Source organism: Primulina eburnea, chromosome 12 (genome assembly GCF_022965805.1).
Source record: "Primulina eburnea isolate SZY01 chromosome 12, ASM2296580v1, whole genome shotgun sequence".
NCBI classification, from domain to species: Eukaryota; Viridiplantae; Streptophyta; class Magnoliopsida; order Lamiales; family Gesneriaceae; genus Primulina; species Primulina eburnea.
In genome coordinates this window covers 31,455,558-31,483,137 of record NC_133112.1, presented here as the reverse complement: position 1 = coordinate 31,483,137, position 27,580 = coordinate 31,455,558, and the positions used below count along the sequence as shown (strand labels likewise).

Genomic DNA, 27,580 nt, shown 5'->3' with positions numbered 1-27,580 from the left:
GCCGCGCTCGAGCGGTAGTTTCTTACCGCCCGAGCGCGAGTCATGCAAAATGTGAAATTGCCACTTGGTCACTTGCATGCGAACGAGTATGTATATAGATATATATATGTACAAACATTGATAATTCATTCAACAGAAATCGAGAAAAGGGTCGAGGAGGTTTACCAAAAATCCTTACGCCTTTTTATTTCAATCCGTCCGTCTGATTTTAAATCTGAGTACAGTACCGAGTTCCTATCAACGTATGCTACAACTGGACGTAAGTTTTGCTACGTTTTGATATACTTTAAAATTATGATGTTGTCAGAATTGAATAGGATTCATATATGATGTTCCTGTCATGTTGGACATCATAGAATCGAAGTCAGATTGAGAAACAGACCGTTTATGTAATTGTTATGATTTTCGGAGTCGATGTGACTGAGAATTCATATCAGATATGCATTGTTATTGAGATTATGACTGGTATCGATATTGATTATGAATTCTGGTATTATATCTGTGATGTTTGGACTGACGGGGTTATCGAGACTGTATTGTTATACCGTTGAAACATCAGTTAATTGATATTGATCAGATTCTGTAGTGATTTCGATTATATCGTGATATCGTCGATATGGATTAGATTGTGTCTTGACTTGACATTGATCAGATTATGTGTTGATTTGAGTATTGATCAGAACATGTATTGATTTGAGTTGTTTATTTATATTATATCTGTTCGGTATTATTATTACCAGATTGAGAATGGACCGAGATAGAGTCGGGAATTCTTCTTCTTCTTCTGAGCGAGGAGATAAAGGTATAAATTAATGTTGAGTTGGGATTGCACAACTCGAGTGAGGTTTGACTCGAGTTTTCCTAAATCACATACTTTATTTTATTGCATTGTTATTTGCAATTGAATATGATTGATATTTTTGGTCTATGAATTTATAGAAAATGTATGTCTTGAGTCATAAGCGGATATGCTTAGTCGTAGACATTTCATCTTGTGACAGAAGGGCCGGATAGTGAGGACTCGTCACTGACCCATTGCACTTTGTCACAGGACATGATATTGGTGATAGGACCACAGTCCATGACGGATAGGTCAGGACACTGGATGTTTGGTTATATCGACGTGGATAGAACTTGAGTCTTTTCTATTACTGTTGGTCGATATAAGAATACCACATCTGGAAACCGGGATCCCTAGGCTAGGATTGAGTCTAGTCTAAAACGTGGAGTCACGAGTTTGAGTGACAATTATATTGATTTATATTTATTGATGTGGATTATGTTCCTGAATATGGTTCATGTTCCTTGTTGTCCCTGATATTGGTACATGTTTAGAATAGGAATTATTCTTGATATTGATTATGTTCCTGATATTGGTACATGCTTAGAATAGAATGTATTCTGGATGTTGAATTATGTTCCGGATTAGGGTACATGTATAGAATATGATTTATTCTTGTTATGGATTTGTATCATGATTTTGATATATGATATAATTGTTGATATATGATTTTATATTATTTATATGATGGCATGTATACATGATTTATACTGGGATATTTATATCTCACCGGAGTTATCCGGCTGTTGTCTTGGTGGTATGTGTGCATGGCAACAGGTGGGCTAGGATCAGGGTCAAGAAGAGTACGAGGCTGGACTAGATAGCATGGAGATCCGGGCTTTGAAGCAACTTAGGATTCAGCACTGACTTGTAGTTGAACCTAGTCGGATTATTGTAAATCATACAATAGTTGTATGGGATATTTAATATGTAATTTGAATTTAATTACATTATGTTTCCGCTGTGTAATTTAGAAAAAAAAATTTTAGACCCTGTTTATTATATTTGATTATTTATTCCTAAAGACGTTTAAGGAATGGATTAGCATCCGGGTCCCCACAGATACCTTCAAGGGATTTTTTCCACATGTTTAAGGACAATTAGGAGTATGATCAAAGGCTGGACAGTAGGGGGAAACATGCTTAACGTGATTGGGAATCCTAGAGTCCTAGGGTTTCGGCCTTCCTTCCTAGGAGAGAACGACAGATTGCTGCTGTTAGGGTCACTCCCAGGAGACATAAGGGGATGGTATGAGGGTCCTAGAATGGCCTTGCAAAGGCTGGGAAGAGTGCTCGCAGGCTGCACGCTGTTTTGGGGCTAGGGCATGCGGTCCTTAAGAAAATGAAGGAGGGGCCGCGAAAGAGGATTTTTCGAGCAAGGGCTGGGCTTGTGAGGGTCTACGACAGGAGTCAAGATGGTCCAAACATGGTTTGATAGGTTAGGAAGAACTAGGCGAGTATGGGAGGATCGAACCATGCACATCCGTGTGCATGGATCACTAGGTCTAGTCCGACAGTGTGTTGAGGACTTGGTCTAAGTCCTAGGATGGCTGGTGAACGACTGGCCGTCTTGTTGGTTAAGGGCTGGAGCCGAGGTAATAGGATTTAGAATCCCACTAGGACTAGTATTCCTTGTGCAGAAATTCAGTAGCTGGTAGGGGCGTGTTCAAGGGGCTTAGTGGGCTTGAATGAGTTGAATATGGTTTAGTTATGTGTTAGGAAGATTTGGTTCAAGTTCGGTTAAGTTTCGAGTCCATACCAGTCAAAACCGGGATGTACGTTTAAATTTAAAGACGGATCGGGAAACCTATCGAAAAGCTAAATTTTAAGCCGAAGAAATATTTATGGGAGTGTTTTAAGGTATTAAGATAAGCTTGGGATGATTTGGGATGTCGTTTTGAGGTCTAGGGATAAATACGAAATGTTATGCCTCTAAGGGCAAAACGATCATTTTACACCTAAAAATTGTTAGACATCCTGACAGTGCCCTGAATGCTGTAATAAATGTTAAATTTTTATGAAATTTTATGATGAAACGTTAATGCTAAAAGACATATTGCATGCTTGGTTTAAAAGAAAAATGCTTTTTATATGCTTGAATTTTTATAAGTGATGAAAATATGAAATTTTGAATGAGGTGAAGTGATTGTGACTAATACGATGATATGATTGGAGACATCGTCAGGAAAAAGGCTCCAGAGGGAGCATGTTTACGGGAGAAGGCCCAGAGAGAGCCCGACGATCGTATTTCCATCGACATGATATGATGATATATAAGGCTAAGGCTTAGTTGACAGGTGAGAGTGTCATTGATGTCCCCGCCGCTCAGTACTCTGGTTATACATAGATGGATCCATCGACCTTGAGCTGATACAAAAGTCACAATTAACGATCCGAATTCAATAAAAGGGAAACATATACGTATATGTTGAAATCAAAATGTTTATGATGAAAGGAAAAATGTTTATGTTTATGCTTGTTCATGAAAAGCTATTTTAATTAAAAGTATTTTCACTGTTGCATGTTGATGTATATGTATTATTTGTTATCATGGTTAAGGCTTGCTGAGTCAATAGATTTACTAAGTGTGATTGATGCAGGTGAGCATGATGTTGATGTTAATAAAAGACTTAATGGTTGATCTTAATGGACTGAAGGTGCAAACAACCCGAGGACCAGTGCTAGTTTTCCGCAAATAAATTACGTTTATGACTTGCGTTATGATTTATGCTAAATGATTTAAGTTGTTTTTTAGATTTTATGGCCTATGATGATTTTGAGAGGTTTTGGAGAGGATGTTAGAGTTTAAGTTTTTGTGAAAATGTTAAAGTTAGGATGATTGACGTTTTACGACTTTATGGTTGAATCACTTCCTTTTGGATCTTCAAAAAATAGTTGATTGATTTATTTTTAAATGATGCAAAAGAATTTTAAAAAGTATTTATACATAGGTATAGTCCGGCCGAAGCTTTTAAATAAAAATAAAAAAATAAAAAAATTCTAGTATATTTTTAAGAAAAACAAGTATTGGGTTTTTCACGATGTTTGTAATCAGAACTAAGTTCCGACATTCTTGTAATCAAGAGGTTCATATACAAAATGAGCAGGGGCAGATCTAGGATTTAGGGACGGGGGGGCCGCTAAGTTTATTTTGCGACGGTTTTCTCAAAAACCGTCGCCATATGGCGACGGTTATAAGAAACTCTCGGGAAATTTGCGACGGTTTTTCAAAAACCGTCGCTATATGGCCACGGTTTTAAGAAACCGTCGCAACTTTTGCGACGGTTTTCGTCACAACCGTCGCTAAGCCAGAAAAAATAAGCGCTCCCAGGTTTCGAAATCGGGCGGATGAAACATCATAAGTGGCTTTAGACACTGAGATACATGGACGTATCATTCATTTTGGGGGGGCCATGTATATATATATCTATTTATATATTTAGTTTAAAAAATTTAATATATACTAAAATTTTTTTAAAATTTTTTGGGGGGGGGCCGTGGCCCCCGTTCGCCTTACACTAAATCCGCCCCTGAAAATGAGGCTAACAAGGGTAAGCATGTATAAGAGATAATGTTGTCTCGAAGCACATTAGTTGTGAGCCCATGACTAGCAATATTTCTAAACTATTGAGAATTACACAAGTATTGGATTCTGTATTCCAGTTGAGATAGTCAAATTCAATGAGTTAAATTGATGATTAAGTTTGATGGAGATCAAACATATGCATTATAAATGTGTTTATAAGTTGCTTCTATATTTAAAAGTTGAGAGAGTTGGCATGACTTAAATTAGTGGGAAGAGTTCAACTACCTAAAATTTACAAAGGAGTTCCAAATTTGATAGCTGTAAAAAATAAATCAGTAGAAATTTTGATAATTGGATTCGCTTTGCATATTATGACGAGTTTTGCACCCTCCTCACATCGATGATTTCTGATTCTAGATTGAGATTATGATGAAACCACAATAATAGATGGTTTGATAAGTTAAACTTGGAATGTCATAATCAAACAATAATTAGTAGATTTCTAATCATTCAAATCACCCAAGAGGAATTCTAGAATCCAGTGGATCAATAATGATACGATAAACATGAAATATTTGACAAGAGAAAAACTTGTAGTCCTATACGGATCCATGTACACTTGAGAGATATTATATGTAATCAAAAGTTAAATTACAAACAACATAATAAAAAAAGTCTAGATTTTCTCTCCATCTCTCCTCAAAGTAAGATTTCGGCCACCACCCCTTGAAAAAAATCCCCACGACTGAAAACCACATGCGTTAGCTACCCCGCCGCGTTGTCTCCGTAACATTGGCGTAATCTCACAATCTTCCCGAAATTGATTCTCAACGCAAATTTCGTCTATATTTATAGTGCAATCTAGACAATGAGCAAAGCTTTCAATTGTGGATCCAATTCTTAAAGATTGAAGAAAGACGATTTCTAGTTGATTGTTCCTAGGAAGATACAAAAATAGCTATCTACAATTAAAATGCGGAAATTTGGAGCCAAATGTTTGTCGTTAAATGTAAACTTTCAATAAACAGCATATAGATGGATTTAGAATCATATGACACCTAAGCGTGATTTGTTGCCCAATACAAAATTTTTAACATCCCCCTACATCTTGGTGCGAGAAAGCGATACATCACAACTAGTGTGATTCTTTAGTTGAGGACATGATCATGATGAATCAATCAAATAGTGGAATCACAAAAAAGATCTGATTCCATCTGTTTGCACTGAGAAGATTTGTTGGAATATTATCATAGGTTGGTCCATATATCACTTGTACGTGTTAATCTCTGAGAAGTCTGACAAAGTTTTTGTATGTTGAGGGACAAATAACTAATCAAAGATACTCGACTAGTGGCGTCGACTAAAGCATCTGTCTGCCATTTATCTCTTTCGGAATTTGTAACTGGAATATGGAACTCACTGTATGTGTGGAATCAATTTTCCTCGATTTTGATAGGCTTAGTGGGCATTTGAAACTACACCACTAGTACTTTGTGGCTAAAAATGAACAACGGATTGGATCAGAGTATCGCACGAACCAAACCGAGGTGGGGAAAGGCTTGCTGCAATGATTGGTCATCAATAATTTTGATGCTTCGTTCTTTAAGTTGCAAATAAACTACAGATAAAAGGGGTGGCAATACATGTTTCCCACTTTTGGAACTAGGACTTTATCACTTTAAAATTATGGATTATTTTCTACTACGCCTGAAGTATTTCTCCCCCTATGATGTGATCAAATATTAGTCAGTGGATCAGTAACATATACGTCAACTTTCATAAAAACGTAAGTGTCCCAAACTATCTGAAGAAATTGAAATAAAGTGAGAAACAACCCTAAAATGATCGTGCAGCTAAACATATCTTTTTGACCATCTTTAGGCACTAAATGTGTGATATTTAAGAGGATACCATAATTAGAATGGGACAAAGGAGAAATAAAATACTGTTACATGGCTAAGACACCAAGAAACAATTGAAATAACTGCACATTTTCGGCTCCGCGATTGCTTCCGAAGCCAGTTCCTAACTATTCTACAATCATTAAAGCATCAAAACCTCTAGAACATGCAGAAGGGTGGAGCCAGTTGATCAGCTGCACGTGCAGAGATGGTGTCTCCTTTCAGGCCTTGTACTTGTCTCAAGTCCTGTTATGGATGGGATCTGATCCTCTTGGAGTTCTTCTCTTGCTCGATTGATCTGGATCGAATTTCTTGTTCACCGGCACCTGTTTCTTGTCCAAATCCATGTTGTTTGCATCAACTCCCTCGAGCACGCGAGGATTCTTTGCTACTACTTCAAAGGCGGCTCTTCTTGAGGCGCAAACTTCATGTGGTTGAAACGCTAATAATCCTATGCAGATGAATAACATGAAAGCACTATGGATGTATAGGACCATGTTTTCTTGGGAAAATGAAAATAAAGGGACTACGAAATTTATATAGCAACTCTATTTTTGGTGAAGTGTGAACTACATATTTTCCCATTTCTCTAAATATAATCTTTATAGAATTTGGAGGGAATTTAAGGCATAAAGAATGGAGGGCCCAGAATTCATTCAAGAGTTTTAGATTCATTCCAATCATAAAATCTAAGTAGATTTAAGGCTGTAAAAAGGAAGAATCTCATAAGGATGAATAAATTAAAGGTGTATGGAACAACACCCTCGACAAGCTAAGCATCTTTTCTCAGATTTACCCAACATTTGCTTTGCTTTTGTCTTCTCAACAAAGAACCATCCAGTTACTTTGGACTGCCATATATATCAGCACCTACCTTGTTATATACAAAAATCCGTCAAAAATTCAATTTAAATTTCATGCAGTTTCTGTGTCTTTGTGTTATAATATACATGTAATAACTAAGACAGAAGTGAGGTTTTGAGCAGCCAAAAGACGAAGATTCATAATCAATTTAAAAGCAAGGAAAAGTGTTGGCAGATCTTACCTTAAAAAAACCAAACATTAACTTTATAAACGGCACTGAGAGATTTTATAATATCATTTCAAATAAGAAATCATGGTTCCTGTGATTTATTTCTAAAAATATGGTTTCTGTATATATATAAAGAGTAGATCTCATGTGAGACCGTCTCACGGATCTTAATCCGTGAGACGGGTCAACCCCACCCATATTCACAATAAAAAGTAATACTTTTAACATAAAAAGTAATACTTTTTAATGGATGACCCAAATAAGAGATCCGTCTCACAAATATAACCCATGAGACCGTCTCACACAAGTTTTTGCCATATATAAATTTGAAATACATGCAAGTGGGCTATTTTTGCAAAGAAAAAACACAGCAAAACTGCCACAAAATGGCTAAGGATAAATGAACTTAGTAGCAAAGAAAAGACCCTAAGATCCTATAGTCTTGTGTTAGAATTCTACTATCCTCTGCCCAATTGCATCAACAACCAAAAAAAAAAAAATTTGCCCCAAATAGTAATATAAACTTATTTCTTTTAAGATAATGTAAATATATGCATTATAAAATAACCTCAATTTTTGTTCTTGTATCCTAAATAATCTTCAAATTTATTTTCGTTATCCCATTTAATTTGTTTTTCTCTTCTTTCAAAATTTTTTTTCGTACGAGAACTTATTTTGGCCAAAAAATTTAAGAGCTGATTTTTGACAATTGACATAGTATAAGAACTTGTAAACTACTAAATAACTTGTTGTCCTTAATTAAGTTCAACATATCAACTTCCAATTTTTTTGTTTATTTTATTCTATTTTAATCGGAAATCATTAGGAGATATAAGTATAAAGTATTTATAATGTTTTTCCCCATTTTACCATGCTGACCATCTTTTTCTTTGCCCCATTTTGTTATTATTATTATTAGAATTACTTTTTCAATCGCGAATCTGGTTAAAATGACATGAGAAGAATAAAGACACTAGTAACCCATGAATAAACCATCAATTATCCAAATCCAAGGTTGCATTAGGATTTAGTAATCTGAAATCCATGATTTTGAATGTATTTTCATTGTTAAATAAATTAAATAAGAAAATTAAAATTCTTGTTTTATTTATTTACACTATAATTATACATATCATAATGAATTTCAAATGACTCTATTATTATAAAGATTTGAAATTAATTGTGATTATTTAATTGTAGTGCACTGTGTAAATAAGTAGGATGATGAATTTGATTTTTTTTAAAAAAATGAAAATACGTTTAAACCATGAATTTCAAATATTTTCATCCAAATATTAGATTTATCAACTTTCCCAATTTTTAAAGTTTGTTTATAATTATTTTGTTGGTGGGACCCAGTCATTTTAATCAATAATGACCATTAGAATAATTTAAGGACGTGATTGAAATAATCGAATATATGTCATTCCTCATTAAAAGTGGGCTAATTCCGATACTTTAGACCAAATTTTTATTAACGAGATTCGGAAGTGTCTAAACTTTGAAGTTGAAAGGACAACTTTGATGGGTCCAAATTAAACAACCTGGCATTGAAAGCTCACAAACGGACTGATGCTTTGGTTTTGGGACAAAAATTTGTGTTAGACGGTTTCACGGGTCGTATTTATGAGACGAGTATCTTATTTGGGTCATCCATGAAAAAGTTTTACTTTTTATGCTAAGAGTATTACTTTTTATTGTGAATATGGATAGGGTTGACACGTCTCACAGATTAAGATCCGTGAGACGGTCTCACATGAGACCCACTCTTGGTTTTGGTTGTGTGACGATCTCTTGGATTTATCTTCTTGAAATTATGGATTCGGTTAATATTTACAAAGAAAATTAATATTTTAATTATGAAAAATAATGTTTTTTCATGGCTCGAGTTAAGTTGAAGACAATTCTCACAAAATTAATCTGTGAAACAGTCAAATAAGAGTTTTTGTATTGGTTTTTAATCTTCCAACTTAAATTAGAAGATTGAAATTAGCCAGATAGTTGTCATGTTCCACAACATTTGAAACTACATGATTTTAGAAGTAATTATTATGATTTACTTTTAATTTTTTTACATTAATTACACAATGTCCCGGCTATGCGTGCGATTTCTATAGCGATTATTCAATAAAAATGATTATAATGATAAATAACTGCTCCGTTTCTAAATCTCAAACGACAATTATTCTTGATACCCTTGTAAGAGCCCGGGTCATGGATGACCCGGAATATCAAATGGATTCCCAAATTCGAGTGAGTCTGCAGATGAATTCTTCTGGAGCCGGGCAGGTGAAAGCCCATGCTCTACTCTCCGGGCAATCTTAGGCTCGGGCTCTTGTATAAATCTCCAGGGAGGCATTCTACCCGGCCACCTCGGTATGAGCACCGCACTCGAGTATACTAGCAGAATAGGATGTGGGCGACTGTCCCATCTCTGACACCGTGCCGATGAGTTGACATGTCAGAATATAGGGTGTGCTCAGCCGTCCTACTATAATTAGTAGGTAGCACGGAGAACGAGGTCATCATTACTCCTCATACTATAAATATCAGGTTCTCTCTTTACATTTACATTGGATTCATCACACCAATATCACAGCCATCACTTGGCTACATTGGTTTTATTGCTTGAGTACCCTGCTGACTTAAGCATCGGAGTGGTCACGCCGGACACCCCTCCGGCGCCCATTCACGAGTTCCTTTCATTGTGTGCAGGTTACAGCTGAAGCCATATTACGGAGATATATCTCATTGCTCTTATTCCCATCATTATATTGATAGCAGATCCGGTGGAGCTCCCGACCCGGCTCACCCATTTCACCAGGATCGCATCATTGGCGCCGTCTGTGGGAAACTTGAGCTCAAGACGTAGATATGGTTTCCATTCGAAGCAAGTCCGACCTAGATCGGCACCACAGTAAGCCCAACTCTCCTTGGCAAACATAGAAGTCCGACCAGCTCGGCATTCAGATCTTATATGTGGATTTTATATGAGCTCGAAGCTCAGCAGCTATTCCGGATTGACGTGGAAGAGTATTTGCTATGTACTCAGTAGCATACAGCTGTAGTCTAGCTCAACTAGAGAATTTCACTCTATCGAAAATGAATTCGGATTCAGTATTTCCAGGTTAGTGATTTGGTTTTTAATAAAACTAATATAGCAGGAGAAACAAAATCTTTTAAGTCCGGGAGATAGGAGGACCCGACACTCATATTCAAAGTCCGCGAGATACTAGGCCCCGGCACTCATATTCAGAGCCCGGGAGGTATGAGGCCCCGGCATCCGGCACTCATATTCAGAGCCCGGGAGGTATGAGGCCCCGGCATCCGGCACTATATCTTAAGTCTGGGAGGTATGAGGCCTCGGCACATTATATTAAGTCCAGGGATCCGTAACCTGGCTCGGGGCTCCGTATCTCGACCATTATGAAGGCCAGGGCTCCGCACCCTGGTTATCTATTAAGCCCAGGGTTCTCAAACCTGGCTCGGGGCTCCGTACCTCGACCATTTATGAAGGCCAGGGCTCCGCACCCTGCTTATCTATTAAGCCCAGGGTTCTCAAACCTGGCTCGGGGCTCCGTACCTCGACCATTCATGAAGCCCAGGCTCCGCGCCTTGGTTATTTATAAGCCCAGGGTTCTCAAACCTGGCTCGGGGCTCCGTACCTCGACCATTTATGAAGGCCAGGGCTCCGCACCCTGGTTATCTATTAAGCCCAGGGTTCTCAAACCTGGCTCGGGGCTCCGTACCTCGACCATTCATGAAGCCCAGGCTCCGCGCCTTGGTTATTTATAAGCCCAGGGTTCTCAAACCTGGCTCGGGGCTCCGTACCTCGACCATTCATGAAGCCCAGGCTCCGCGCCTTGGTTATTTATAAGCCCAGGGTTCTCAAACCTGGCTCGGGCTCCGCACCTCGACTATTCTTAAGTCTGAAAGATATGAGGCCCTGGCATCTTATGCAAAGACCGGGAGGCACAAGGCCCCGGCATCTTATCTCAAGTCCATGAGACACGAGACTCCGGCATTTCATCTCATTTCTGAGAGACATGAAACCCCCGATGCTTTTATAGAACAAAATTGATTGTCTCTTTGGGAATCCAAGCATGACTGATCGGGACAGCGAGTATGACTCTAGCCCGACTATTTAAGGGATGTGTGATGATACCCTTGTAAGAGCCCGGGTCATGGATGACCCGGAATATCAAATGGATTCCCAAATTCGAGTGAGTCTGCAGATGAATTCTTCTGGAGCCGGGCAGGTGAAAGCCCATACTCTACTCTCCGGGCAATCTTAGGCTCGGGCTCTTGTATAAATCTCCAGGGAGGCATTCTACCCGGCCACCTCGGTATGAGCACCGCACTCGAGTATACTAGCAGAATAGGATGTGGGCGACTGTCCCATCTCTGACACCGTGCCGATGAGTTGACATGTCAGAATATAGGGTGTGCTCAGCCGTCCTACTATAATTAGTAGGTAGCACGGAGAACGAGGTCATCATTACTCCTCATACTATAAATATCAGGTTCTCTCTTTACATTTACATTGGATTCATCACACCAATATCACAGCCATCACTTGGCTACATTGGTTTTATTGCTTGAGTACCCTGCTGACTTAAGCATCGGAGTGGTCACGCCGGACACCCCTCCGGCGCCCATTCACGAGTTTCTTTCATTGTGTGCAAGTTACAGCTGAAGCCATATTACGGAGATATATCTCATTGCTCTTATTCCCATCATTGTATTGATAGCAGATCCGGTGGAGCTCCCGACCCGGCTCACCCATTTCACCAGGATCGCATCAATTCTCGAACCTTGATTCCTCGAGCGATTTAAAAACATGAGTTGATGATAAATAGAATTTTGTGATTTTAGTTTAAGGTATGAGAATTTTTCGAAAGAATGACAAGTTTATATAATGTTATTTATAGAAACAGATTGTAGAATCGTCAAAACGAACCAACATGTTAGATTGAGTCAACCTGCAGCCCACTCTTGAGCGTGTTGGGAAATTACCAACACAACCTACCTATTTGGCGGGCGAGGCATAGCAAGGCTACCCGAAAAACTTAGACTATTTTAACAGCTCTAGTAGAGAGTTGTTATACGCTCTATTGGGAGTTATTCTCCATATATCTCGACATCATTAAATCATGTGATTCGCTAATTCAGTAAAAAATCAATGGCATACAGTAAAAAATAACACATAAATACAAATTCACGAATTTTGGTTGTATTGTATCCAAATATACTTCACTAAGTCGGCACGGACTCACATATTAATGTTTTTAATTTCAGATTTTTATAATTATTAAATTATTAATATTATTGGCAAAATTTTTAAAAAAAATTAAAATTTTTAAAAAATGGAAGTCGGACAAGCCATGAAGTTGAGCCTCCCATCCCACGCCTTTTTCCTGGCGCGTGCTTTCCCGCGCCTTGAAAGGGCTCATCCACGTTAGTTTGAATATCATATTGATGTTGTGGATAGGGGTGTTTATCGGTCAGTTCGATTCGGTTTTCGGTTTTTTATTTCGGTTTTAGAAATATATAATCCGAATCCGAACCATTTTTCTTCGGTTCGGTTCGGTTCGGTTTTCTACCAAAACGGTTCGGTTATTTCGGTCGGTTAATTACTTAAATTAATAATATAAATATATTATAAAATATAATATGTTAACTTTCTATATGTTTTCTCAGTAAAATATTTAAATAAAAGGTCTAAATTAATTAAACAAATAACAATCAACTAAAAATTGTTCAAAATTGTTTTTCATTCACTAAATATCATATCAAAATATATAATATAAATAAAAATATTAGAAAAATTATTAATTTAATGAAATTTCGGTTTTTTCGGTTTTGCCATATATAATCCAAAACCGAACCAAACAAACTTCGGTTATAACATTTATATCCGAATTACAAAATTCGGCTTTCGGTTCGGTTCGGTGTTCGGTTTTTCGGTTTGGATTTTCGGTTTTTTCGGTTTTATCCGAAGTTTGAACACCCCTAGTCGTGGATGTCTCCAAAACATGATTTTTATTGCCGCGCAATCACGTAGCTCACAATGGTCGCATTTCACTAAAGCGTGCACGCACGACAATTCACGGGATAAGAAAGCGTATCGACAAATTAAACTTGTTCCTAAATTCATGCAACGGTCCCCCTGTCGTTCACGCCAAATTTCGTGCACAAAAACATCAAAAAATGCCGAGTTTTTTCCTTTCGGGACTCGATTGGGTTGTGAAATTAAATATCAGCAGTGAAGTAAGGATAATATTTGTATCTATGTTTTATAAAAAGAATTCACTTTAGCAATAAAAGGACTGAAATTACGAAAGGAGCTGCAAATTATTGCACAAATACCTAAATTTAACTAAATAAAGAACCAAAATTAGAATTATGCCAATTTACTTGACTAATTTTTTTTAAGTTTCTCTAATTTAATTTATCTCGGCATTATTAAATAGTAAGATAAACGAAAAAAAGGATTTTCCAAGTTTTTCTTTCCAAATGAACTTAATTAATTCATCAATAAAATGCATATGAAACTTAATTACTATAAATATTAACTATAATTTTAATATAAATGGTGGGAGAAACTAAAGAACGCGTTGGCCGTTGTCTTCTTTAATTTGACATAGACTTCTAATTTAATAACTTTTATATGACTAATTAATAGAAAATCACACACACACACATACACATATATATAGTTTTGATATGTATGTGTGCACATTTATGCGAGCAGTGCACCGATAAAGTGACACTCACATATTGGATGTAATGAAACATAAAAAATTGCACATCTAATAGGTGAATGTCATTTCATCGGTGCTTACATAAGTGTGCACGATAATTGTATAACATATCAAGACTATATATATATATATGTTTATATATACATATATATATATGTATGTATAATATATATGCTTCGTATATTCCACTTTGAATTCGAAAACTTTGCTTATACATAAAGACTAGCGAGCTACCATTATATATATGAAATGCTTGCATTACACAACAATATTACTCCAACAACATTCAATCAGGCCAACTTCTTGGGAGATGGAATTCAAGAATTCAGTGTTCATCAAGATCTTCATTTCGATATGTCTATCAATTTTATGTTCTTCACATGATTTTGATTTCTTCTACTTCGTCCAACAGGTTAGCTCTCGCCTTCAAATTAATATATGTTTTGAAAGTCGTTACCCTTTCTTTGTGCTCCGACACAACATGATTTGGCAACCACATTCAAGTTTTTTTTGGCTCCATTGAGAACATTCGAAATTTCTTTCGAAATTCAACTTGAGATATAATCCATAATAATCATTAATCCCGTGAGGCTCAATTGGAGTGTACAGATTCCATCGATCTATGCATGTTTCAACTAGACATTAACGACTGACCGTATCTCGGAAATAATAGACCTAGATATGAATCATCACGCAACACTTAAATAATCTCATTGGCACTGCTTGACTAATAGATGAGATGATGAATGATGCATAATATAAGAATAATAAATCAATATACTTAGATAAGATAACGATACATGACATATTTTTTTTTCTTTGTAGAAATCGAGTCTAGTATAATCAATTAATGTTTATTCTCTACACTAAAAAATTGGCTTAATTTGTAATAATTTTAAGAATGTAAATCGAAATGATGGTATTATTTCGCGGGCAGTGGCCAGCTTCTTACTGCGACTCGAGACACAGTTGCTGCTATCCTACGACTGGAAAACCTGCGGAAGATTTCAGTATACATGGCCTGTGGCCCAATTACGACGATGGTAAATGGCCATCCAATTGTCAACGCCAGAGTTCACTCGACCAATCACAGGTAATCCTATGCTACACGAAAGAGTCAACATGTAAACTTATCATGTCACCTAGCGAGCTAATTCTTTGTCATCGTAATTATTTTATGTTATTAAATTTTAGTTTTAGTCTAATACTATCATTATATATTTTTTTTGGTGAGCAATTTTAATCAATTTTTCTGCGTCTCCTCGACATGTACAGTGCCATATTATTTGAAAAAATATTAAAGTTCTCTATGCGATGATTTTATTATCCTAATCCGTTAATTAATGTGAAATGAACAGATATCAGATCTGTTGAACATAATGCACAAGGATTGGCCAACCCTTGCATGCCCAAGCGCCGATGGGATAAGATTCTGGGGACATGAGTGGAAGAAACATGGAACATGCACCTCCCTCGATCAGCATGCATATTTTCAAGTTGCCCTTGACTTCAAGAAAAGAGCCAACTTGCTTCAAATCCTTGGAAATGCAGGTGAGATTCTTTGTTTATACCAGCGATTCTCGGAACAATTAAAATACGCGTGTATATATATTAAATCCTAAAGGATTTTGAAATATCTAAGATGATACATTTGAATATCTTACGTAAGTTGAGTAAGAAAAATGTAAATTTTCCGCAGGAATTCGACCTGGAAAATTTTACAGCATGGAAAGTATGAAGCAAGCAATCGAAGACGGGGTCGGATACACTCCATTCATAGAATGCAATATAGATTCCTCAGGAAATCACCAGCTTTTCCAAGTTTATATGTGCGTGGATTCCTCAGCTTCAAGTTTCATCCAGTGCCCAGTTTTCCCACATGGAAGATCATGTGGTTCCAATATCGAGTTCCCTTCTTTTTCTGACCAATATTCAAATATTTCGCATGATGAATTATGATCAAATATATACGTATATATGATCAAATATTTACGTACATATATTACGTTCATGATTCAAGTATATATAATATGATCTCTAGCTTGTACGTGAGTTGTAATATAAATAAACAGTTTCCACACATTAATTATATTGAATTTATTCATGTATTTTTTTGTTTGTTTGTTCAGTTGTTCTTTATATAAGCTAACAATTCGAAACTTAAAAGGCATAACTAGAAAAAGTAGCATTAACTTTTTTTTTTTTCACACAAATTCTATATTAAAATTGAATTAAGTAGTATATATGTGTCTTCAATCATGGGAAATTGAAATATTAATTATATAATTAATTGGGAAATATCAATAAATAAATCAAGAAAAGACATTTAATTCTATGATAAATTTCAAGACTAGGACAAAAAAATTTAATAAATTAATCCGTGACCTCTTATAATTAGGCAGCTACACAACCAATTCCATATCTGGTGGTGGGAAAGACAAGAAACAAGCCACTGCAAATTATCCCCACCATCAATGGAAAACTTTGCATCACTTCGCCCAACTCCTCCGCATGGCCGGGAAACAAACACCCGGTGACCCGATGATCCGACAAAGCGATAGCCAAGAACACAAGCGAGGACATCATGGCATGAACAAAATCACTAAATCCAACCTTATATTTATCTTCTTTGGGCACTGCCACGTCCAACCCTGTCTTGAAAACAGCCAACCCTTTCGGAGTAACAAACCCGTAGTACAGTTTCCCGTCTTGGCCGCGGAACGAATCGGTGAAATGGAAAGAAGAAGCAAGAAAGGGTGCATAGGATTAGTAAAGAGTGGATCATCATGGTTGTCACATGGGAGCATTCCCCGGTGGAGTAGATTGATGGGAGGACCATTTCGAAGGTGAGGAGGGTTCCGGTGGGGAGGAAGTTCGCTAGCAACGACGTTTTCGAGAGCGTTTTCTGTACGCCGCTGGCCATTGCCCTTCTTTTCCGTCCACCTGAGGGGAGAGGGTTTTCCATTGCGGTTGAGGGTGGGGGCGACGAAGGGTAGAGGGCCGGAGGGTCGAGTTGCGACGATGTTTCGTAGATTTTGATTCCCAGAGTCTCCGATGAGTTCTCCATGTTCAAAAGTGTTTCAAGTTTCGGTTTTCGAGATGATTAGAGGGATCGAAGCATGGAATATTTCTGTTGTTGAAGTAATTCTTTAGGATGAATTATAGAGCGGTTATAAAGACAAACCAACTGTAAATTTAAATTTTAACAGTTAGTTGGACTTGTCGCGGGAACGGTTGCGAATCTTCAGTTGTTTTGGAAATATCAACGTAGCCCCTGCAGTTTCCAAAATAACATGTTTCGCCATCTTTTGGTGTCCCCTTTAAAAATTTCTACCAAAATACTTGTTTTCTACGTTCGAAAGTACATTGAATTTTTGTTTAAAAAAATACTTAACAGTAAGTTCAAAAGTTCCCCAGCCATGAAATTACAATATATTTTTATGTTTGAGACATTTAGAGGAAGAGTACGTTTCTTGTGAGACAGTCTCACAAATCTTTATTTGTGACACGAGTCAACTCTACCTATCGATATTCATAATAAAAAATAATACTCTTAGCATAAAATGTACTAATATTTAATGGATGACCCAAATAAGAGATCTGTATCACAAAATATGATTCTTGAGACTGTCTCACACAAGTTTTTGCCTTAGAATAATTGCTTTTTGTGTCATGGTCAGTTTTAATAGTTATATATATATATAATATAATATTAAAACTTTAATGCAAATCACATGTACCTCCGTAGATAAAACATTTGTTTATAAGTATTAAGTTGAAGGTTCAATTCTTATATGAGTTTTTTTCTTTCTTTCTTTTTTTATTTTTTTTTTGAATTCATATATCCAAATTGTAGTGTACACGGGCGGAGCCATGTGTTGCTCCGCCCGGGTAGCTTGTTTATTCCCGATTTTTTTTATACATAAAATTGTCTTATTTTCCGGTAGTCTGGGGACTTCATTTGTCAATATTAGCTCAACCGTGGTTTAAAAAATTCTAGCCTAGGTAGAAATAAAAACCTGACTCCACCATTAGTAGTGTAGTCCATCACTATTTCTTATAATTACATTTAGATCTTCATTTAAATATAAATCAAATGAATTATAAAAAAAAATATGTGTGCATCAATGCGCTAGCTAGTTTAAATAACATCACGAATAGAAAATGTTCTGAAACTCATCTCATTTCCCAGTTTGGGTATCTTTCCTATCTTTGTAACTTGGTATGATACATTCATTATCACACAAAGTAGACAATTGACTGCCGTAAACGCGTCCGTGCATCCAGAAATATGCAATGAATGTGCTACTTGTTGCATGCATGGTTGAATTAATTGTTTTTAATCTTGCATCAATAACTTTTCTCGGAGACTTCCAGTGTGTAACGTAATTTTGTGTGTTTTGTATGCAGACTCACCCTCATGAGAAAATACAACTTAGTTGTTGGAAAATGTACGTGCTTTTGTAGATGAAATTTATTTACTGACCAAAATTTGGCTTGACGTGATTTTCACTGTGAAAAATCAACAATTCAAGGCGATAGAACATAGAACAAATGTATTTAATACCTAGGCTAGAAGCACGTAAATTCATTGTTCAACTAAACCACATCAATCATCTACTCAACAACAATGGTCGACCTCTTCGAGGGTCTCTCCATAACCAACGATGAAGATGAGGAATTACTTCTAGAGGTTCCACAGAGGCAGGAAGGGACCCAGCAACTGGAGCATTTCCTGGTTGGGCGCTTCCTCACAGAACGTCCGATCAATTTTATAGCGATGACAAATCGAATCGCAAGTATATGGAGGCCAGGGCGCGGTGTCAATATCACTGATCTGGGATCTCAAACCTACCTTTTCCAGTTTTTTCATGGTATGGACGTCAAACGAGTAATGGAGAGCGGTCCAAGGTCATTTGACAACCAGTTTCTAATCCTATGGCAGCTGCTCCCAGGTGATATCCCGACATCGGTATCACTATTCACAATAGCATTCTGGGTTCAAATTCATGACTTGCCAGTGGGGTATATGTCTGAAGGTATTGGAAAACAATTAGGAAATTTCATAGGCTCTTTTCTCGAATATGATGAGAATAACAACTCTACCGCCTGGAGGAGATATATGAGAATCAGAGTCATGCTAGACGTCCGAAGTCCGTTGAAAAGATACAAGAAGATACGGAAAGGCCAAGGTGAGTCGTTCATAGTAAATTTCAAGTATGAGAAATTAAACTCTTTTTGTTTCCTTTGTGGCATGTTGGGACACACCGACAAATTCTGCGAACTCATGTTCTCTATACCTGGGGAGCAGCTCATTCGTGAATGGGGCCCATGGCTAAGGGCTACAACTCGAGGTACCGTCGACGATGAAGGAGAAAAATGGCTTCGCAATGAGCAAGGGGGCCTATTAGGAAACAAAGCTGGATCACTGGGCAAGGGAAGCACAGAAAAATCATACATGGAGACTTTACCAGAAACATCCGTGATTCCTGCCTCCATTACCAAAATTACCACACCACAATCCACGCTAAATCTACCGGTAATACCGCCAATCATGGGATCCTACAATTCAAGTGGAGATACTGAGCCACCAAACTCCTCAATTCTAGGAGGTGGGTGGGAAGAACACGTGATGGAGATTACAGAAGAGAGGAAAAGAAGACGTGGGCCAATCCAAAACCAAGCCCAACAACAAGAAATGGAAGTTGACGAGTTTCGGGAAGTCACTGAAGGCCACCATTCCACTGTATCTACAGACAACAAAACCGAGCTTTTACTACCGACAGGACCTGGTCACCAGGCCTGCCAAGGTCAATGATTATCTTAAGCTGGAATTGTAGGTGTTTGGGCCACCCCCGTGCAATTCCTACCCTCTGCGACTTGGTCCATGTACATAAGCCTGATATTCTTATTTTATTTGAAACTCTAGCACATTCACAAAAGATCGAAGACACCCGTGTCCGGCTTGGTTTTGAAACTTGCTTTGCAGTGGATAGATTAGGACGCAGCGGTGGTATTGGGGTACTCTGGAGAAAATATGTGGATTTCACGATAGTAAATTACTCTAGAAATCATGTGGATCTCATTGCTTCTGATGAAGAGCATGGAGAATGGCGCTGCACAGGATACTATGCCTTCCCAGAAAGGCACCGAAGAAGAGAGTCATGGAACTTTATCCGCTCACTTGCTGCACAATCCAGCCTGCCGTGGTTGTGTATCGGCGATTACAATGATATGCTTTCTACTGAAGACAAACGAGGAAGAGTTACTCACCCACAGTGGCTCATATTTGGCTTTAGAGAAGCCATTGATGATTGTAATTTAACGGACATCCCGCTCAACGGCCACCAATTCACGTGGGAAAGAAGCAGAAGTCCTGAAAATTTCGTGGAAGAGAGGATCGACCAAGTTATGGGTACACCGACATGGGCAGAAAAATTCCCAAGGGCAAGACTCCATAATCTTAATGCACCGGTGTCAGATCATTCCCCGATCTTGCTCGAAACAGAGGTCAGAGAAATAGCTGTAGATAAGCAACGGTTCCGTTTCGAAAACCGCTGGCTTAGAGAACCTGACCTGAATTCAATTATGGAAGATTATTTGGAGCGAAACAAGGAGATAGATGTGATACGAAGGTTTAAATCCTGTTCGGAGATGCTGAAACCATGGGGCAAAAGAGTAGATGGAAATTTCCGTGCCAAGATCAGAAAATGCAAGGAACAATTGGAGAAATTGAGGGACAAACATGATGAAGACTCCATTAAAGATTTCAAGGACATTAACGAACGACTTGCTGCTCTATTATTGCAAGAGGAAGATTATTGGCGCCAAAGAGCAAAACATGGGGATAGGAACACACGGTTCTTCCATACATCAACATCGGCAAGGAAAAAAACAAATAAGATAAATCGACTCAAAGATGCCAATGTTCACTGGCAAGAAGATCAGCAGAGTCAAATATGCGAAGTGGTCCATGATTACTTTCAAAACTTATTCTCTGCCGATGCTAACAGTCCATATGAAGTGTAAGATGAGGTTCGACCTTTTGTCACAGATAGCCAAAACGAAAAATTGGTAATGTCGTTCACGACAGAAGAGTTTAAAGAAGCTGTCTTCGACATGAAACCGGATAAGTCCCCAGGCCCCGATGGTTTTAACCCGACATTCTTTCAACGGTTCTGGGAACTAATTGGGACATAAGTAGTTTCATGCTGTGTAGGGTGGCTACATGATATGAATTTTCCTCTTACACTCAATGACACAAATGTGGTACTGATCCCAAAATGAAAAAGCCCACAGTCCATGAAAGATCTTCGACCCATCTCTCTCTGCAACGTACTGTACAAAATCATCTCAAAGGTCCTAGCAAACTGATCGAACAAAACTTGCACTATGGAATCCTCAATAAAAATATGATTTTGTATGCTCAAAATTAATCGCAAGTGCACGATGTCAAGTAATAGTATAGTGTACGTGAGTACGAGTATCGTTCCATTGGAGACTGTATTTAACAATTATTATTTTCAGTGATTGAATATTTAGCAACGAAAATTGATTTGATTATTTTAACACTACTGTTCCTAACAGATAATAAAGGATTCAAAACTAAATTAATAATCAGAGATAGTATCCAAAATGGTTGAATAAAATTCAATAAGAAATGGATTTGTTGGTAATATCGGTTCACCTACCCCTCGTTAATTAATTAATTTATTCGATAATGATCATATGCTTCCGACAGGAGTTCCTATTCAATTGAACACACTCTCTCGAGTTATGCCAAACTAATTCTACTCAATGAAGTAATTAAATGTCTTTAATGATTTATCAAGAGTGAATCGCATTTCGATCTATGAAGTCCCCTAGTTTTCGACCCTAAGGACTATGACTATCGGCGCGTATCCAATTTCATATGTCTATGTAAATTGTAGATCCACGGATTATACTACTCGTTCCTATCACAAGTTATTCTCTCGAACTCACTCGCAATATAAAAACGTTGTTAAAGTTAGCTACGCTCTAACAACACGAAGAAAAACAATAGTATAATCAAGAACAAATCAGAAATCGAGATGCAAATTAATTATATCAAAGTTTGGGGTAGGATCCCCTTAAATCCCAACAAATATTAAATTTTAGCTACTAAATTCATAGTGACATTAAGCAAAACTAAGTTCAAATGATAAAAACTAGATAAATACTAGCGTTGACGAAAAACACGAAGAACGACGCCTGGAAAACTTCAAATCTTCAATCCAAGCGCAAAGTCCTCTCTTCAACTTGTGGTGGCTCCAGAATAATGTCTGAATAATCTCTATTTCGTGCCATAATCCTTCCCATATCAGCCACCCCTCCAAAATAAGGTAAAGATTCGGCTGCAAAATCTTGCCAAAATTAGGTGGCGCTCGGGCGGTAAAGAATTACCGCTCCAGCGCCACACTCTCTGTAGAATACCTGGTGCATGCGGTTTCTGGTGCTCGGGCGGTAGAAAAGTACCGCTCGAGAATTACCGCCCGAGCTCCACATCTTCTGTATTTTTTTGTTTGTGGATTACTGTAGTGACCCGTTCCAGAATCACCTACTAATCAAGAACTTAAGCATGCGATTAACTTAATAATAATAATCAGAGATAACAGCGGAAAAATCAACAAACTAAAGTTATACAACTCAACTGAAGTCTAGAATAACTCAAAATGAAATATCCAATACAACCATATCGAATAGAACAATACCGAAAACTAAACCAACCGTCTACTCAACGTCCTCCTCCTGCTCCTCTTGAGCTGTCCAACCTGAGTCCTGCCCCGTGGGAATGGGGTGTCCAAGATAAACAAAACCGAGGACGTGAGCGATAAGAACGCCCAGTACAAAAGTATGAGTATACAGACCTATATGAAATGCACATGCTATGATCATGATACCGGGGTAGTCAAGAAACAGGAATCACAAGAGGATCTCAACAATGCTCAGTCTAGAGGCGCCAAGTGGATAGTGCCTCGCGGTACACCTCTGGGTCACTGCATCCACTATAAGACAGACGTGGACCTAAAATGTCCCGGACCACCGAAGCCCTCCCGACCCGTCGGCCACTGTGTACTCTCGGTGTCCATGCGTCCACAAGACAGGGCTGAGCGGCCCCAAGATATAGCTTATCTCGAAAGAGATACAGCTCAACAGTAAAGGCTATCTCGAAGGAGATACGGCTCAACGTGAAATGCAACGTGCAGTAATAAACGTGACATAATAGCATGCATCAAATGACATATATCAATGCACCACATAATCATGCAACACATATATGAATGTATACTCAACCAGGATATCTCGGACAGTACTTTCGTACCTCTATCACAGCAATCCTAATCCACTGGAACAACCAGACAACAGGTCTAATCCAAGCCTATTCATCAAGTGAAAACCATCACTAAACTTATCTACCAGACTTAACTAGATAATCCTGAGATAAATACTGATAAAATTCCAAACCTTCGTCCGTCGCTAGCCCGCTGATGCCGCTAGCTCCCAACTAGAGCACAGCTCTGCTACAAGACCAGCAGCTCCCCGCTAGTGCCCAAATCTCGGAACAAGACTAGAACCTGTCAGAAACGACTGAAATGCTATGGAACTCTCTGAATTGGCGAGTCAAAATGAGGAAATCCGACCACTATTTATAGGCCATGTTCGGATCGTCCGAACCCTCTTCGGAACGTCCGAACTCTTACGTGTCCATCGGCTCTTGACAGCTCATGATCGGATCCTCCGATCATACACTTCGGACCGTCCGAACTTGCACGTGTCCAGCTGCTCTTGACACCTCATGATCGGATCCACCGACCCCACTTCGGACCTTCCGATCTCTTCGTTGCTACCGAACCATCTTCGGTCCGTCCGATCATGACTCGGTCAAAATTACACATTAAACCTTCTTAATCACCATTAATCCGTTAATTACCTAATTTGGAATTCGGGCTACTACATTCTCCCCCCCTTAAAAAGATTTCGTCCTCGAAATCTAGGCAAGAGAATAAAACACCATTGTAATACACTGCAAATATTCTTCATTACAACTGTATAACAATTACATCCCAGGCTGATCTTGGTTCAGCGCAAAAACCTGACCTTGGGCACGAGGTCGAAGATTCGAACTACCCACTGCCTGACCTTGCCTCCTCTGCTGAACAGTCGTCTGGGATCCGGAACCAGATCCTGCTCCACCTCGCAACTGAGGACAATTCTTCTTAATATGCCCCATCTCTCCGCACTGAAAACAAGCTCCCGCTGCTAATCGGCATTGCTCCGATGGATGGTTCTTCCCACAATGCGCACAAGCATCCTTCTTTTCACCAAAGCGAACAACACCGCTAGACCTTGATCCAGATCCAGAAGAAGAAGAACCTGACTTCTTGAAAGACTGAGGTCGAGGGCTCAAAGTATGCGAAGGTCTAGAAGAAAAAAATAGCCCTACCACGCTGGAGACTGATCTCTGCTTGACGACACCGATTCACCAACCCATCATAGGAAGTAGGATTGTCACAGACGGTGACACGATCAAAAATCTCCTGGTTAAGGCCCTGAAGGAAATGATCGTACTTGGCTTCAGAACTGCCACTGATATGAGGCGCGAAGGGCAACAACTCGAAAAACTTCTGCTGATACTCATCAACAGACATACTACCCTGCTTCAGATTCAGGAGCTCAATCGTCTTGGCCTGGCGAAGGGCTGGAGGAAAGTACAGCTGCATGAACGCTGCACGGAAATCGACCCAAGTCGCTCTACCCTGGGACTGGACTATCGGCGCAGAAGTCGATCGCCACCACCTGCGAGCACGGCCCTCGAGAAGAAAACTAAGGGTCTCCATCTTCTGCTCCTCGGTGCACTGGAATGCACGGAAACAACTCTCCATGCGCTCTATCCAATCCTCCGCATCATCGGGAGTCTCCCCGCCAACTAAAGGCTTAGGCCCCATCTGCATGAAACGATGCATATCGAAACGCCTAGGACCATTCCGTCGATGACGATGTTCACGGTCACGATGACGCCTACTATCGTCCTGATCGCCCCAACGACCTACACTCCCCTGACTACTCTCGTCATCAAAATGGTCAGCCATTGCTACAACATAGAATAGGAAACTAGTAAAATGGTCAACGGAAATCCCAAAACAGAATCTATATCCCAAAATCATACGCATCGCTCTGATACCATAAATGTAGTGACCCGTTCCAGAATCACCTACTAATCAAGAACTTAAGCATGCGATTAACTTAATAATAATAATCAGAGATAACAGCGGAAAAATCAACAAACTAAAGTTATACAACTCAACTGAAGTCTAGAATAACTCAAAATGAAATATCCAATACAACCATATCGAATAGAACAATACCGAAAACTAAACCAACCGTCTACTCAACGTCCTCCTCCTGCTCCTCTTGAGCTGTCCAACCTGAGTCCTGCCCCGTGGGAATGGGGTGTCCAAGATAAACAAAACCGAGGACGTGAGCGATAAGAACGCCCAGTACAAAAGTATGAGTATACAGACCTATATGAAATGCACATGCTATGATCATGATACCGGGGTAGTCAAGAAACAGGAATCACAAGAGGATCTCAACAATGCTCAGTCTAGAGGCGCCAAGTGGATAGTGCCTCGCGGTACACCTCTGGGTCACTGCATCCACTATAAGACAGACGTGGACCTAAAATGTCCCGGACCACCGAAGCCCTCCCGACCCGTCGGCCACTGTGTACTCTCGGTGTCCATGCGTCCACAAGACAGGGCTGAGCGGCCCCAAGATATAGCTTATCTCGAAAGAGATACAGCTCAACAGTAAAGGCTATCTCGAAGGAGATACGGCTCAACGTGAAATGCAACGTGCAGTAATAAACGTGACATAATAGCATGCATCAAATGACATATATCAATGCACCACATAATCATGCAACACATATATGAATGTATACTCAACCAGGATATCTCGGACAGTACTTTCGTACCTCTATCACAGCAATCCTAATCTACTGGAACAACCAGACAACAGGTCTAATCCAAGCCTATTCATCAAGTGAAAACCATCACTAAACTTATCTACCAGACTTAACTAGATAATCCTGAGATAAATACTGATAAAATTCCAAACCTTCGTCCGTCGCTAGCCCGCTGATGCCGCTAGCTCCCAACTAGAGCACAGCTCTGCTACAAGACCAGCAGCTCCCCGCTAGTGCCCAAATCTCGGAACAAGACTAGAACCTGTCAGAAACGACTGAAATGCTATGGAACTCTCTGAATTGGCGAGTCAAAATGAGGAAATCCGACCACTATTTATAGGCCATGTTCGGATCGTCCGAACCCTCTTCGGAACGTCCGAACTCTTACGTGTCCATCGGCTCTTGACAGCTCATGATCGGATCCTCCGATCATACACTTCGGACCGTCCGAACTTGCACGTGTCCAGCTGCTCTTGACACCTCATGATCGGATCCACCGACCCCACTTCGGACCTTCCGATCTCTTCGTTGCTACCGAACCATCTTCGGTCCGTCCGATCATGACTCGGTCAAAATTACACATTAAACCTTCTTAATCACCATTAATCCGTTAATTACCTAATTTGGAATTCGGGCTACTACAATTACTTCTCGCGCTCGGGCGGTAGAGTTTCACCGCCCGAGCGCCACATTTTCTGTAAGTCTCTTCGGCAACTCGCTTCTCGCGCCCGGGCGGTAGAAAATTACCGCTCGGGCGCCAAATTTTTTGTACACAATCTTGTTGGCTTAGCACTTGGCTCCGATTTCCGTTTTTTCGGCCATTTTTCCTGCAAATTCGTCACGCCCGAGTGAGATATGATCACATGCAAATGTTTACTCTAAAATGAATGAGAATGTAAATGAAATGGATGCAAGCATAATGCAAACACACACAAACTAATGCAATAAAACACGTAAAAATCACACATATCAACCCTCTCATACTAACCTTTTGCTTGTCCTCAAGCAAAATAGGTTATAGACCACAATCAAAACATGAAACAAACACAAAGGGGAGGGTATTGAAACTACTAAAATGATGGTGAAGTAGCGAACCGGTATCTCCTGCCTCAGCGGGCGTTTCAACCACATCCAATTAGTCACATCCCAACATTCATAAATACCCCTTTTCGAGCACCTTATAGCATTTTGATTTGACCAGAAAATGTGGTCGTGTGTGTGTGTTGTGGGTTTCACTAGCTTGTGCTTCAGACAGTTTTGTTCGCGAATCATGCGAGTCACCAAATCGACAGTTCAATGCAAGTTACTCTATCCTGAGTTCTGTTTCTATTTGTGACCAACAAGTAAACACAAAACGGCAAAGTTATCTAGGTGTGCAACAGGAATTTAGGAGTCAATATCCATGAGTTTTTAAACGGATCAAAAAAATGGGGAGTACACTGATTATTTTCATTATGCACTACTCAGAATTTTTTCTGACATTCCTCAACGCCTTACATCTCCATCTTTTTAGCCTCGGAATAGGAT

The 27,580-nt window shown here is 39.0% G+C and overlaps 3 protein-coding genes across 3 annotated transcripts; 2 read left to right on the top strand and 1 right to left on the bottom strand.

Moving 5' to 3' along the window:
- The first annotated feature begins 14,252 nt into the window (after positions 1-14,252).
- On the top strand, positions 14,253-16,168 carry LOC140807564 (intracellular ribonuclease LX-like). The gene is made up of 4 exons (XM_073164477.1): positions 14,253-14,476; positions 15,002-15,157; positions 15,423-15,615; positions 15,764-16,168. Exons 1-4 carry the CDS (start codon positions 14,309-14,311, stop codon positions 16,021-16,023), a joined length of 777 nt encoding a protein of 258 aa, XP_073020578.1. The 5' UTR covers positions 14,253-14,308; the 3' UTR covers positions 16,024-16,168.
- Positions 16,169-16,363: 195 nt separating this feature from the next.
- Positions 16,364-17,149, bottom strand: LOC140808407 (protein DMP9-like). Its single transcript, XM_073165532.1, is given in 2 exon segments — positions 16,364-16,803; positions 16,805-17,149. Coding segments are annotated over 2 exon segments (672 nt in total). The 5' UTR covers positions 17,132-17,149; the 3' UTR covers positions 16,364-16,458.
- Positions 17,150-18,694: 1,545 nt separating this feature from the next.
- On the top strand, positions 18,695-21,093 carry LOC140806795 (uncharacterized). Its single transcript, XM_073163328.1, has 2 exons — positions 18,695-19,874; positions 19,994-21,093. The coding sequence occupies exons 1-2, from the start codon at positions 18,695-18,697 to the stop codon at positions 21,091-21,093; spliced, it is 2,280 nt and encodes a 759-aa protein (XP_073019429.1).
- The last annotated feature ends 6,487 nt before the right edge of the window (positions 21,094-27,580 follow it).